The following is a 16315-nucleotide window of genomic DNA, read 5'->3' as shown; positions in this document are numbered from 1 at the left end:
TGTGTAGGTAACATGGATGATCCTACTGGTGGCTGGAAGCCTGAGTGGGCTTCACGGACCTTAACCCCTGATTCTTACAGGCACCGTTGGAATTGCAATCCTGCACGTGGAGGCAAGATCTGGGCAAACTGGAGTGAAGAGATATTGGACTCAAAGAATACATTTTAATGCTCTGCTCGATCTGGTGTATTTGAGCTGTACATATGGCATATGACATATAACATATGAGTTTTATAATAATATGGGTAATTATTGACTATTCTACACCAGCTTCTTTCGCTCCAATAGCATTCTCTGTAGTTGAACCTATTGTTACTGAGGAAATTACCATCATTTTGTTCGGTCCTAGGACCGGACTTGGTGCCTATACTTCCCTACACGTTTTTAATATGTCAGCGGAGGTCCCCCTGATAGTGGAGCCCACCTCTGCCCCTTATTCTGACAGGACTGACTTTGAAACCATACAAATCTTGAGCACGGGGGGTTTTCTGTTCGACCGCCACTGACTCATTTGCTGCGTATGTGCTGGTGCCTGTACCCTGGCCAGGGTTAGTGCTTGTCTGTGTGCATGGCTCATCTGTGTTTATGTGACCTATGTCTCGCCCGCAACTGCTGTGGCTGTGGCGATGGGTAGTTTTATACCCTTTATTTTGGTGTTGCCGTACCTATCCCGCTGTGCTTGTGTACGGCGGGGGGATGTGGCAGCAGCAATGTTCTATTAGATAGCACTGGTGGCCACCAAGGTTATCCCATACCTGATAGATTCAGGCGATGTCACCCTTCAGCAACTCACTGCTGCACTGCCGCACCATTATTTATTCCGCGCAAGGGGGACATTATTATCTGTGTTCCCCTGAGGGCAACATGCGTGGTGAGTTGTGCGAAATGGTATATATCCTCCTCAAATCCGGTGAGCGTAGTGCTCATGTCTCAGATAATCGGTGACAGACCCGCGGACTTTAGGTCTGGCGGAGGTATGGGATTCAGCGTACGCTGCTGGTTCCCATGGAGACCTTGTCCGGACACTGGTGGCTATGCGCATGCCCGATGACCGCGCTTGGCCCCCTGGTACCTCGGCGCTTCGGCGCCTGCGCAGTGTACCCCGGCGCTTCGGCGCCTGCGCAGTGTACTTTCTATGACGCCGGACTGACTTTCCGGCGCCGCCATGGCCCGACGCAGCGGTTGTGGCTATTAGCATGATTTCGGACCGTATATATATCAGGTATTGATGTGGACAACATTACATTGACCTTGAGGAAGACGCCTTGAGCGTCGATACGCGTGGGTCTTGGTACCCACACAGCTGGACTGATCTGACCTGATGGGCCTGTTGGCTTAGGATTGCCCTTAGGTGTGCTGACATTAGGACTGGGCAAGACACTACTATGGACCACTGAGGAGGACGAGTGGGGTAATTATAGTGCCTGGGGAATAGGCAGAGATTCATTTAGTGTACCACGTTCGCCTGTGGCCCATTAGGGATCATTTATTTGCCCAGTACCTTCGAATAACTTTATCTTTAATTAGTGCACACGGGCATTGGGTGTGTGGTCGGTATCAATGGTACTTCATACTATATAGTGATTTAATATTTGTACTAGCTGTGTGGGTGGCACACATTTTTGTCAACATTTATTGTATTATTGTTATGGACCCAACATTGTGGTATACATGTTTTTAGATGTTTTTAAAAAAAGTTTTTGTATATGTTGTCCTTTTGAATAAAGATCGTTTTCTATTTACTAATATATTGTGGTGATCCCTAGTGTTATGCATACGCTTGCTCGTGTGTGATGCATCATAATGCCTCAGGCAAGTTTGGTGTAGTCACCAGATAATATTAAAGCGGCATCCAATGAGTCAAAACGGCGCACACACATGTGGAAACTGCACATGTTACGCGTCATCATGCCTCAGGCAAAGTTGCCATGGTCACCAAATGATATTGGAACAGCGTCCAGTAGATGCAAACGGCGCACGCGCATATAGAGGCTCCACCTGCTGCACCTCAAGCAAAGTTGCTATTGTCATAGGAAGGCATAAGGGCAACATCTAAGTGTACATTGAGTCAGAGTGTGGCACTATCAGAGTAGAATACGTCACATGAAGCACACCCCAAAACCTCCTGACATGGAGGAGGAGGAGAGACGCTGGCCATATAGGCAGACCATCAGTCAATAATCTAGAAGCATATAATAATAAAGAATAACCCCATCAGCCTCAAAGGCAGAGAGCAGTACACAAACAGATTTTTTATGAGATACAGTTGTAAGTTTATTAAAAATTCTCGATAGTTATTGAGGTGCCAATGAATACCACCTATAGACTCCAATGGCCTTAATAGACCCAGGAGAGGCCGTGGATGGTAGATATCACCGCAAGAGATGCAGGCACAAGGATAAACACCGTGCAATAGAAAATCAGTTTATTGACTCATGGAAATAAACCCCAATTACTGGGCTAGTAAAGAGCCAAAAAAAAACACATATACAGTTAGGGCCAGAAATATTTGGACAGTGACACAAGTTTTGAAATTTTAGCTGTTTACAAAAACATGTTCAGAAATACAATTATATATATAATATGGGCTGAAAGTGCACACTCCCAGCTGCAATATGATAGTTTCCACATCCAAATCGGAGAAAGGGTTTAGGAATCATAGCTCTGTAATGCATAGCGTCCTCTTTTTCAAGGGACCAAAAGTAATTGGACAATGGACTCTAAGGGCTGCAATTAACTCTGAAGGCGTCTCCCTCGTTAACCTGTAATCAATGAAGTAGTTAAAAGGTCAGGGGTGGATTCCAGGTGTGTGGTTTTGCATTTGGAAGCTGTTGCTGTGAGCAGACAACATGCGGTCAAAGGAACTCTCAATTGAGGTGAAGCAGAACATCCTGAGGCTGAAAAAAAAGAAAAAATCCATCAGAGAGATAGCAGACATGCTTGGAGTAGCAAAATCAACAGTTGGGTACATTCTGAGAAAAAAGGAATTGACTGGTGAGCTTGGGAACTCAAAAAGGCCTGGGCGTCCACGGATGACAACAGTGGTGGATGATCGCCGCATACTTAATTTGGTGAAGAAGAACCCGTTCACAACATCAACTGAAGTCCAGAACACTCTCAGTGAAGTAGGTGTATCTGTCTCTAAGTCAACAGTAAAGAGAAAACTCCATGACAGTAAATACAAAGGGTTCACATCTAGATGCAAACCATTCATCAATACCAAAAATAGACAGGCCAGAGTTAAATTTGCAGAAAAACACCTCAAGAAGCCAGCTCAGTTCTGGAAAAGTATTCTATGGACAGATGAGACAAAGATCAACCTGTACCAGAATGATGGGAAGAAAAAAGTTTGGAGAAGAAAGGGAACGGCACATGATCCAAGGCACACCACATCCTCTGTAAAACATGGTGGAGGCAACGTGATGGCATGGGCATGCATGGCTTTCAATGGCACTGGGTCACTTGTGTTTATTGATGACATAAGAGCAGACAAGAGTAGCCGGATGAATTCTGAAGTGTACCGGGATATACTTTCAGCCCAGATTCAGCCAAATGCTGCAAAGTTGATTGGACGGCGCTTCATAGTACAGATGGACAATGACCCCAAGCATACAGCCAAAGCTACCCAGGAGTTCATGAGTGCCAAAAAGTGGAACATTCTGCAATGGCCAAGTCAATCTCCAGATCTAAACCCAATTGAGCATGCATTTCACTTGCTCAAATCCAGACTTAAGACGGAAAGACCCACAAACAAGCAAGACCTGAAGGCTGCGGCTGTAAAGGCCTGGCAAAGCATTAAGAAGGAGGAAACCCAGCGTTTGGTGATGTCCATGGGTTCTAGACTTAAGGCAGTGATTGCCTCCAAAGGATTTGCAACAAAATATTGAAAATAAAAATATTTTGTTTGGGTTATGTTTATTTGTCCAATTACTTTTGACCTCCTAAAATGTGGAGTGTTTGTAAAGGAATGTGTACAATTCCTACATTTTCTATCAGATATTTTTGTTAAACCCTTCAAATTAAACGTTACAATCTGCACTTGAATTCTGTTGTAGAGGTTTCATTTCAAATCCAATGTGGTGGCATGCAGAGCCCAACTCGCGAAAATTGAGTCACTGTCCAAATATTTCTGGCCCTAACTGTACATACAAGGGAACACCTATGTAAGTAAGATACAGTCAGGGAAATAAACCTGCTCGTGGATTATCACACATGCATACATAGATTGTGAACTCATAAGGGATAAACATGAAGACCCCAAGTTTTCATGGCGAAAAAGCCAAAAGGAATATATATGACATATTGTGCTGTTCACCTAGACATCAGGTATAAATAACCCATATATTGTTTGAAAAAAATGCACAAAATCACATATAGTGCTGTTCACGCAGAGATCAAAGACTACCACAGAAAAAATCATCAAACAAGCGGACCAGTAAGGACCGAATTGGGATATTCCAACTAAAATTTCCATATACCAAGGGAAGTCCTAGGAAAGAAGAACTCAAGCTGTTAGTCAAACCAGCAAGATATACAATAGGGCTTCAGGATTGTTTATAAAACCCTGTGAATAAAAGATCTTCATTAAGACCAAGTGGAGCTTGGCAGTTCAAATTGAAAATCCATTTAGATTCACGTCTAAGAAGTTCCAGAGTAATATCTCCACCTCTGATATCCGATTGAACAGACTTCAATCCCAAAATCTTCGTTCCTCTACATTGTGAATTGAGTACAGACAAAAAATGCGAGGCCACAGAGGACAAAGTCTTGCCCTTTTCCAAGTCCTCTTTTGCTGTTGTTATGTTTGAAAGATGCAGTTGTATCCTCCTTTTCAGTTCCTGTGTCGTTTGACCGACATACGTCTTTGGACATGGGCAAATAAGGGCGTAGACCAAATTGCGAGATTTGCAGTTGAAATAAAGGTACTGTCACACTAGACGATATCGCTAGCGATCCGTGACGTTACAGCGTCCTCGCTAGCGATATCGTCCAGTGTGACAGGCAGCAGCGATCAGGCCCCTGCTGGGAGATCGCTGGTCGGGGAAGAAAGTCCAGAACTTTATTTCGTCGCTGGACTCCCCGTAGACATCGCTGAATCGGCGTGTGTGACACCGATTCAGCGATGTCTTTGCTGGTAACCAGGGTAAACATCGGGTAACTAAGCGCAGGGCCGCGCTTAGTAACCCGATGTTTACCCTGGTTACCATCCTAAAAGTAAAAAAACAAACACTACATACTTACCTACCGCTCTCTGTCCTCCAGCGCTGTGCTCTGCACTCCTCCTGCTCTGGCTGTGAGCGTTGGTCAGCCGGAAAGCAGAGCGGTGACGTCACCGCTCTGCTTTCTGGCTGCCCGGCGCTCACAGCCAGACCAGAGAAGCAGAGCGCCGAGGACAGACAGCGGAAGGTAAGTATGTAGCGTTTGTTTTTTTACTTTTTAGGATGGTAACCAGGGTAAACAACGGGTTACTAAGCGCGGCCCTGCGCTTAGTTACCCGATGTTTACCCTGGTTACCGGGGACCTCGGGATCGTTGGTCGCTGGAGAGCTGTCTGTGTGACAGCTCTCCAGCGACCAAACAGCGACGCTGCAGCGATCCGGATCGTTGTCGGTATCGCTGCAGCGTCGCTATGTGTGACGGTACCTTAAGTTTTCACAGCTATCTGAAACGAGGAGGAGGAAGGTAAAGAGAACATTTCATTATCACCGATAAACGGGCAGATGTTACAGTTTATCGGTGATACAGTTAGGATGGTAACCAGGGTAAACAACGGGTTACTAAGCGCGGCCCTGCGCTTAGTTACCCGATGTTTACCCTGGTTACCGGGGACCTCGGGATCGTTGGTCGCTGGAGAGCTGTCTGTGTGACAGCTCTCCAGCGACCAAACAGCGACGCTGCAGCGATCCGGATCGTTGTCGGTATCGCTGCAGCGTCGCTATGTGTGACGGTACCTTAAGTTTTCACAGCTATCTGAAACGAGGAGGAGGAAGGTAAAGAGAACATTTCATTATCACCGATAAACGGGCAGATGTTACATTTGCCACAAGGGAATGTGCCAACCAATCTTGTTCCTCTATTTAACCGGGGGTTGGCTCTATTATGGCACATTTGTTATCGTTTGTAGGTCACATGTGTGACCAATTTGAAATGTTTTTAAATCTGTGCTCCGTGTGGTTTTCTGTGTTCTTTTGTGTTATACCAATAAAATTTGTACTTTTTTACATTTGATCCATTGCCTCAGGTGATCCCCTTTATATGGTCTATTTCTTGTGTTTCTTTGTATTTATTCCATTGCGCTTTACATGTGAGGAGGGGTATACATAAAAACACGTACAATAATCTTGAACAATACAAGTCATAACTGGTACAGGAGGAGAGAGGACCCTGCCCGCGAGGGCTCACAATCTACAAGATCTATCTAACTATCCATCCATATATCTATCTACATCTATCCATAGATAAATCTATCCATACATATATAAGATATATGGATAGATTTATGCATCTATAGATCTATCTAGATCTATCTATATATCTATATCATTCCTTCTATCTAACGATAGATAGATAGATAGATAGATAGATAGATAGATAGATAGATAGATAGATAGATAGATAGATAGATCTATGGATAGATGTAGATAGATATATGGATAGATACTATCCCATTCCATCTATCTATCTATCGATAGATAGGAATTAGAGATAGATAGAATAGATAGAAGGAATGAGATAGATAGATAGATAGATAGATAGATAGATAGATAGATAGATAGATAGATAGATAGAAGGAGCTAGATAGATGGATGACAGATAGATCTATAGATAGATAATATCTATCGATCTATGTATAGATGTTTCAATCAAGAAACAGCTGACCGCACCACCAAGGCACTGGATGAATGAACACATAGGCTGTCAGCATGAGCCGGCCGCTAGACCTCAGGAGCTGGACCGTGAAAACATAACAATGCAGATACAAGTAGAAAGGGAAGCGGCAGCACCCCTGAGCCGTGAAGATTTTATTGCAATAAAGTATTACATGCTTTGAAGACCGGTGAGTGCTACCGCTTCCCTTTCTACTCACTATGTATAGATCGATCTATCTATCTATCTATCTATCTATCTATCTATCTCGTTCCTTCTATTTTCTATTTATATTTATATCTATTAGTGATGAGCGAGTATACTCGTTGCTCGGGGTTTCATGAGCACGCTCGAGTGACCTCAGAGTATTTATTAGTGTTCGGTGATTTAGTTTTCATCACCGGAGCTGAATGATTTACAGCTATTAGCCAGGCTGAGAACATGTGGGGGTTGCCTGGTTGCTAGGTAATCCCCACATGTAATCAAGCTGGCTAATAACCTCCGAGCCTATAGCCTATAATAATCTCTGAGCAGTCATAAATACTCGAAGACCACCCGAGCAACGAGTACACTCGCTCATCACTAATATCTACCTATTATCTATCATCTATCTATCTGTCTATCTGTGTGTGTAATGGAGTGTGGGTTGGACAAATGTAAAAGAGGAGGTTGGACAAGAAATTACAAACAAATCTTTTTTTTTTTTGTTCAATACTACATCTTTATTTAGCATACAAAAACGCATTAAAAAAAAACAAAAAAAAAGCATCAAAAACGCGTAAAAAACACATCAAAAACACCCCCAGGTTTTCTGACAAGAGATGCAGATTCAGTGCAGAAAAATCCACAGGCAAATCTGCAACGTGTGCACATACCCTTAGACTAGCGCTAAACGACGAGAAGTGTCACGTGACATTGAAATCATGGCGACACATTGCAATAGTAGATGTAATGATGCCCTATAATGTTGCATCGTAACCGGCGACTAAGTCGCATATTTCCCAAATGTGTGTGATTTTTCTATTGCTGGTTGAATGCGGCACATGTGACATAGACATCAATGCAAGTTACACACAATATGTGACTTGCCTGGAACTTGGCTGATAGATTTACAGCAAAATAAGAAGTCTAAAATAGTTACCTGTCAGAGAACTACATCTTGCCGTGCACTCCAAGCCTCAGTTCAAGACAGAACCTATCCCCCCTCCACCCTGAAGTCACACACATACATACACAGTGGGTGAAATAAGAATTTGATACACAGTCGATGTTACAAGTTTTCCCACCTACAGAGAATGGAGAGGTCTGTAATTTTTATCATAGGTACACTTCAACTGTGAGAGACAGAAAATCACATTGTATAATTTTTAAAAAATTAAATTGCATTTTATTGCATGAAATAAGTATTTGATCACCTACCAACCAGCAAGAATTCAGGCTCTCACAGACCTGTTAGTTTCTCTTTAAGAAGCCTTCCTACTCTGCCCTCATTACATGTATTAATTGCGCCTGTGTGAACCCGTTGCCTGTATAAAAGACACCTGTCCACACAATCAATCACACTCCAATCTCTCCACCATAGCCAAGACCAAAGAGCTGTCAAAGGACACCGGGGACAAAATGGACCTGCACAAGGCTGGGATGGTATACAGGAGAATAGGCACGCAGCTTGGTGAGGAGGCAACAACTGTTGGCACAATTATTAGAAAATGGAAGAAACACAAGATGACTATGTCTCGGGCTCCATGCAAGATCTTGCCTCATGGGGTAAGGATAATTCTGAGAAATGTCAAGAATCAGCCTAGAACTACACAGGAGGACTTAGTCAATGACCTGAAGAGAGCTGAGACCACAGTCTCAAACATTACCATTAGTAATAGGGCTGGCTCCAGGTTTTCATGGCCCCCGGGCAAAAGAGTCTCAGTGGGCCCCTTTAGCATATGCCACAATTCCATGGATTATGGAGGCCACTGTGCTCTTAGGAACCTTGAGTAGTGCAGAAATTCTTTTGTAACCTTGGCCAGATCTGTGCCTTGCCACAATTCTGTTTCTGAGCTCCTTGGCCAGTTCCTTTGACCTCATGAGTCTGATTTGGTATGACATGCACTGTGAGCTGTGAGGTCTTATATTGACAGGTGTGTGCCTTTCCAAATCAAGTCCTATCAGTTTAACTGAACACAGCTGGACTCCAATGAAAGAGTAGAACCGTCTCAAGGAGGATCCCAAGGAAATGCACAGCATGTGACTTAAATATGAGTGTCTAAGCAAAGGGTCTGAATACTTATGACCATGTGATATTTCAGTTTTTATTTTTTAATAAATTTGCAAAAATTACTACATTTCTGTTTTTTTTTCTGTCAAGATGGGGTGCAGAGTGTACATTAATGAGAAAAAAATGAACTTTTTTGAATTTACCAAATGGCTGCAATGAAAGAGTGAAAAATTTAAAGGGGTCTGAATACCTTCCGTATCCACTGTAATAAAAAAAAAAATTTGTATATATATACATATATATATACATATACATATATATATAATCTTCCCATCTAAGGTGTGTAATCTTTGATCTATCTGGCACCCTTACAACATAGACTCGGAATCTGGTTTGTGCATATCCTACTAGAGTAGATTGTTGCCCAGTGAAACAAGCCCGATGCCCGTTGCTTACCTTTTCCACCATATGGTCTGGATAGATAAATATTGTTGGTACGGCATTTGTTCTTAGTCGCACTGTTTGCCCCGTTCTGTCAAAACACGATTCTTCAAAATGTTTTGAACATAAGAAGGTGTGCAGGCTTGGGGAGAAGTTTTCTCGGTTCACGAGGTTCAGCCATTGTATTCTTCTTTCTGGGTTTGATGGAAATCTGTATAATGCACAATACCTAATATTGTCAGTACAACGCCATCATTGAAAAATCTAGTATGTATACATATTAGTCCTTAATAAATCAAAATGAACACATTCAAGATAACATAAACACACAAGAGCCTACCAAATAAATTAGACAGGCCACAAGAATGTGAAGTTCAAAAAATTGGTAGATTTTATTCATACAAAAATAATTGTTAAAACTCAACATTGGTATACAACCAATCAAATATAAAAAGTACCTCCGATCAAAAGAAACAGATTTCAAATAAGCCCCACCTAATGCCTAAAGACAACAATTGTAGGCGAAAACACTAAGTGGTAAATAACCTAATGGCAATGGAATTAATGTCTAAGGAAATCAACCTATAAACGTAACGCTATTACCATATACATATATCACAGAATCAAGCCAATAGACTGAGTGGGCTGAATCTGGCTAAACTTATAGTACTGCTAACATATCATATAAGGGTACCCATATGCCCGGTGAAAAGGCTACCACAACAGATCCAATAATAGGCAAATATAGTATAGCTAATGGAAGAAAATCTCAGAACATAATTACCACGGTGGAAGCTGCATGTGATCTGCTAAGTCCCCTACGCGCGTTTCGATAGAATTCTTCCCCGCTTCAAGTCTCCTAAGCTACTATTAAATAAAGTAAAAAAATAAAATTCTTAAAAATATGAAAAAAAAAAAAAATACACAGAAGTTCAAATCACCTCCCTTTTGCCCCATTGAAAATGCACTGTACAAAACAGTAAAAAAAAATACACAAATTTCGTATTGCTGTATTCAGAAACGTCCAATGAAAACTAGGAGTTAGTCATACCGGTAACGGTATTTCCAGGAGTCCATCATGACAGCACCACAGGAGGTTGCTCTTCATATCCTTGATAGGGACAGGAACACAGAAGAGGTTAAATAGCCCCTCCCCACCTCCACTCTTCAGTGATTTTACAAAGTACCACACCAGGATGGATACAACACAATTTTATTGAACTTCCTCTCTATACATGTTCATATCACACATCAGACAGGAGTTCAAGGGGGAGCAAATAATGGGTGCTGTCATGATGGACTCCTGGAAATACCGTTACCGGTATGACTAACTCCTAGTTTCCAGGTCGTCCCTCATGACAGCACCACAGGAGAAATACCAAATAACTCCTATTAGGGCGGGATTACAGCTTGGAGGACTTTTCTCCCAAAGCTAGTCTGTTGCTTTGAAAGAACGTCCAGCTTGTAGTGCTTGCAAAAGGTATTTGAGCTAGACCAAGTTGCTGCCCGGCAAATTTGGTCCATGGATGCACCCGCACTCTCTGCCCATGAAGCAGATACTGCTCTCAGTGAGTGGGCTTTTAGGTGATCTGGAGGAGATTCACCGGCTGAAGTATACGCAGCGCAAATGGTAGATTTAATCCATCTGGCCAGAGGTCGCTTTTGAGGCTTTTTTGCCTCTATTCTTCCCAGACATCTGGATAAAGAGGTTAGAGTCAATCCTCCAGCTGTCTGTAAGTTTTAGATACTGCAATACTGTTCTCTTAACATCCAGGGAATGAAGAGAACGTTCTTTTTCGTTATTGTAGTTCTGACAGAACGTAGGTAAAACTATTTCCTGGTTTCTGTGAAAGTCCGTCACAACTTTTGGAAGAAATGAGGGATCCAACTTTAAAACGATGCAATCTTCCTGTATCTTTAAGTATGGATCTGTTATGGACAGGGCTTGAATTTCGCCTATTCGCCTTGCTGACGTTATTGCGACAAGGAAAACAGTCTTGAATGTTACAGACTTTAGGTCTGCTTGATCAAGTGGCTCATATGGAGCTTTTCGTAGCTCATTTAGTACCAAAGTGAGGTTCCATGAGGGTACTGAGCTTCCTATTGTTGGTCTGATACGTTGTGTAGCTTTGATGTATCTCATTATCCAGGGATGATTCGCTAGTGGATAATCATAAAAGGCAGTTAAAGCTGAGATTTGTACTTATAGCGTACTAGGCCTCAAGCCCATATCAAAACCTGTTTGGAGAAAATTTAAGATTTGAGGAATATCTGGTTGTTGGAGAACGGATATTGGAGTATTGCTCTGTGCACAAAATTTCTTCCAAATCTTCTGGTATATAGCCGAGGTCACCGGCTTCCTGCTTTTTTTCATGGTTGAGATGACTGACTCCGACAGTCCTTTTGATCTCAAGATCTCCCTTTCAAGATCCACGCTGAGAGTTGTAGCATCTTTAGATTTTGATGGACCAGTGGTCCCTGTATTAGAAGATCCCGCCTCAGTGGTAGTAGCACTGGGTCTTCCACCGCCATCCACTTCAGCAGAGGAAACCAGCTCCTCTTGGGCCAATATGGCACTATTAGGATCACTACGGCTAGACTTTCCTGAATTTTTCTCAAAACTCTGGGAATTAGGGCTAGTGGAGGGAACGCGTATGCAAGTTCCATATCCCAATGTTGAGCCAATGCATCTATGCCAGTTGGATTGTCTCTTGGATTTAACGAAAATAATTCTTTCGTTTTTGTATTGCCCTTTGAGGCGAATAAATCTATTTGTGGGGTGCCCCATTGTTGAATTAGCTGAGTAAAGATTTCTTCGTTTAGAGACCACTCTGACGGCTGTACCTTCTCTCTGCTGAGAAAGTCCGCTATTTGGTTCTGTGAACCTTTTAGATGTACTGCTGTGATGGACTTCACGGTATCTTCCGCCCAGGAGAATATTGTTTCTGCTAGTGTTTGAAGTGGACGGTGCCTTGGTCCTCCCTGATGTAGGAGAAAAGCTACCGTGGTCGAGTTGTCTGAGAAGATTCGGATGTGGTGTCCCTGAATCTCGTGTTGGCACCTCTTTAGTGCTTCCCAGACCGCCCTGAGTTCCCTGTAATTGGAGGAACTGTCGCGTACCGACAGTGGCCATGTCCCCTGAAGGTATCGACCTTCTATGTGGGCTCCCCAGCCTCTTGAGCTTGCATCGGTGGTTATGTTTATGCATGGAGACATTTTCCATGGTTTTCCTCTTTTGAGGTTTTTTATGTCGATCCACCATGAGAGGGACTGCTTTACCTCGCTGGGTAACCACATCCTGTTGTCTAATGAATCTTTTCTTCCGTTCCATACCGAAAGAACTTCCCTTTGAAGCATTCTGGAGTGAAACTGGCTCCACTGTACACTGGGAATGCATGAGGTCATCAGACCTAGAATCCTCATAGGTTTCCTGATTGAAATGTATTTCCGTTTTTTTATTGATTGAAGTTCTTTTTTTATTGACCGTTGTTTTTGGTCTGGTAGGAAGGAGTATTCTAGTTCGGAATTTAGTAGTACCCCCAGAAATATCTTCTGCGTCTCTGGTTCGAGACTCGACTTTTTTGCATTTATTACCCACCCCAGACATTTCAGGAGTGACCTGGTAATTTTTAAGGATTCTTCCATCTGTTGGGATGAATCTGCGATCAGCAACAGATCGTCCAGATATGGTGCAATGAGAACTTCTTTTTCTCTTAAATAGGCCATGACCTCCGTCATGAGCTTCGTAAATATCCTTGGGGCAGAGGAGAGACCAAACGGTAGGCACTGAAACTGGAAATGAAGTATTTTCTTGTGGTTTCTTATTGCGAATCTGAGGAATTTTTGATCTGAGGGATGGATGGGAACATGATAGTATGCATGTTTGAGATCTAGCGTGCACATTACTGAGTTCTTTTTTATTATTGGTGTAATTGATTTGAGAGATTCCATCTTGAAGCGTTTGTACGCCACCCATTTGTTTAACGGTTTTAAGTTTATTATTGTCCGGTAATCTCCGTTTGTTTTTTTTATGGAGAACAGACTGGAGTAATGCCCCTGAAAATGTTGATGATGGGGTACCGGTATTATGACGTTTAATTCTAAGAGTTCCCGTATGTCTGTTAGCAGCCTTTGATGTACTGCTGATGACTCCGTCTTTGTTAAGCAGAATCTCTTGGGGGGTAGATGAGGAAACGCTATCTTGTAACCCTGTGCAACTGTCTGTAGAATCCACTGATTCTGAGTTATGTTCTGCCATCCTTCTTGGAAGTATTGTAGTCTCCCTCCTATATTGTTGGCGTCATTGTTTGCTGGGTCCTGTTGATTGGTCTCGAAAGGAACCTCTTCCTCTGCCCCCTTTAGGGTAGCTCCATCTGCCGGACTTCCCTTTTCCTCTGTTGTCCTGTCTTGGGTGGGAGCGAGTTTTTCGGAAGAATTGTGGTTTCTTTGGCTTCTCCTCAGGGAAGCCTTTTTTCTTATCGGACGCTTTTTCAAGTAGCTCGTCAAGGACTGGACCAAAGACGTGAGATCCTGAGAATGGAATCGAACACAGCTTGTTCTTGGATTGGGTATCTCCCGTCCACGATCTCAGCCATAAGGCCCTTCTTGCTGCGTTTGACAGCGCATTATTCCGGGCAGCAAAACGTACGGATTCCGCTGAAGCATCTGCCATGAAATCAGTCGCCATCTTTAAAACTGAAAAGGATTTAAGGATTTCCTCTCTTGGAGTTCTGTTTTTAATATGACTCTCCAGCTCGTCCACCCAAAGACTCATGGACCTTGCTACAGAGATAGCCGCTATATTCGTCTTCATAATGGCGGCTGACGACTCCCAGGCTTTCTTAAGAAGATCTTCTGACCTCTTATCCATTGGGTCTTTCAACCCTGACGAGTCCTCGAAGGGAATAGCCATTTTCCTTGTGACTTTGGCCACAGGAATGTCAATCTTTGGAACCGATTCCCAGACCTTAGTTTCTTCTGGGTCAAAGGGAAGACGGTATTTGAAGTCTCTCGGGACTACTAATTTTTTTCCCACGTCTTCCCACTCTTCCATTATCATTGCAGTTATGTGATTGTTAACCGGAAAAACTCTATTCCTGCGAATTCTCAGGCCCCCAAACATCTCGTCTTGAACCGATAGAGGCTCAGACGAGTCTTCTATTTTCATAGTGCTTCTTACTGCTTTTAGCAGTATATCCGTATTTTCGGATGAGAACAAGTATTTCTTCCGTTCTTCTGGAAGCACAGTCAATGTATTATCCTCATCATCCGAGCCTGGATCGGAATAACCCGAGACCTCTCCTTCCTCGGAACTCACATCCATATCCCATCTAGGCCTTTTAGGCCGCGGAGACTGGGGTGGCACCATTGTAGACACCGTAGCTTGGACTTCGTCTCTAATCATAGATTTGATATTATCTAACAGCGAAGCCTGTTCGTCTTTAAGAAGTTTAGCGATGCATTTTTCGCATAATTTCTTTTTATAGCCTTCTGGGAGTTTGGTGGTGCACAATGGGCATCTAATAGTCCTTTTTTTAGTAGTTGACCTCTCAGGAATGTCCTTATCCTGAAAATGTAAAGGAGATCCCTGTAGCTACGGAACTAAAGTTTTGTAATGTATCCCATACCACGTACTGCTCACGTGGTCCGTGTGTAGCTCTGAGGATTGGACGTCTGGGCGAGTAGCACCTTCCACTTCCTAAGTCAAATGTGCTGTCAGATGTCCGTCATTAAGTAGTCAATCTTACCCAGCTTCAAGACATCTGATTCGTCCTCCTTCCGAGCTCAGCTGCTGGCCTCCACAGTAATTTCAGGTCCCCGGCTGTACTGCGCATGCGTCATCTGGAACGCACGCCGACCAGCCTGGGACCTAGTTTCTGGCGCATAGTCCGGATGCTGTTCCGGTCTTTGTTCCCCCCGCAGCTTCCCGGCGCCCCGGAAATGCCTCGGCGCCGCTGACCCCGGGAATCCGGCCACGCCCCCCGGAAGTAGTCACCCGACCGGAGCGCCGGACTGGAAGCCCCGGGTACGACGCCAGCACCGGCCGCACGTGGAGCCTGAGGGAGCGCTCAGCACCGCAGCCGCAGCTACTGTCTCAGAGCCCCTTGTGAGGGGATGAGGCAGTCCATTGGGAGCACACAGCTCTACCCAGTCGCGGAGGGACCTCCGTCGGTATCCTGCGACTTGAGGAGTTTCCGGATCCTCGCGGCCAGAACCCCCTCCAGGAGGATGGGACCACACTCAGGAGCTCCTGCTCAACCGAGACCTGACTTCCCATCAGGTAAAAATCTCGATCTTCCTGGAGATCTCTCTCCTGCGTCCGTCCCTGATAGGGACAGGAAAAACATTGAAGGGTGGAGGTGGGGAGGGGCTATTTAACCTCTTTTGTGTTTCTGTCCCTATCAAGGATATGAAGAGCAACCTCCTGTGGTGCTGTCATGAGGGACGACCTGGAAATATAAGATAAATTAATCTGCTACTTATTAAACAGCATAAGGAGAAAAAAAAATAAAATTGAAGAATTATGTTTTTTGGTCTCCACAACATTGCAATAAAAAGTAATAAGAGGCAATCAAAACATCGTATCTAACCCTAAAGGGTATCAGTATAAACTTGGTGCGCAAAAAATAAGCCCTCGCCTAGGCCAAGATGCAGAAAAATGAAAATGTTATGGGACTCGGAAGATGGCTACAAAAGCAAAACCTTTTTTCATACAAATTTTGGAATTTTTTTCACCACTTAAATAAACACTATACATGTTTGGTATCTGCGCATCATATAGTGAACATGGTAAATA

The 16315-nt window shown here is 43.5% G+C and overlaps 1 protein-coding gene across 1 annotated transcript in view; it reads right to left on the bottom strand.

Moving 5' to 3' along the window:
* The window catches only part of LOC138670240 (THAP domain-containing protein 2-like), a 52897-nt gene that overhangs the window by 21021 nt on the left and 15561 nt on the right, over positions 1 to 16315 (bottom strand). The window contains exon 2 of the mRNA XM_069757411.1: positions 9535 to 9730. Coding sequence (XP_069613512.1) covers positions 9535 to 9730 — 196 coding nt within the window. The remainder of the gene's footprint in view (positions 1 to 9534; positions 9731 to 16315) is intronic.

The sequence above is a fragment of the Ranitomeya imitator genome, chromosome 3, assembly GCF_032444005.1.
Source record: "Ranitomeya imitator isolate aRanImi1 chromosome 3, aRanImi1.pri, whole genome shotgun sequence".
In the NCBI taxonomy this organism is placed as follows: Eukaryota; Metazoa; Chordata; class Amphibia; order Anura; family Dendrobatidae; genus Ranitomeya; species Ranitomeya imitator.
The sequence above is the reverse complement of the archived record's forward strand: the minus strand, read 5'-3'. Positions and strand labels throughout refer to the sequence as shown.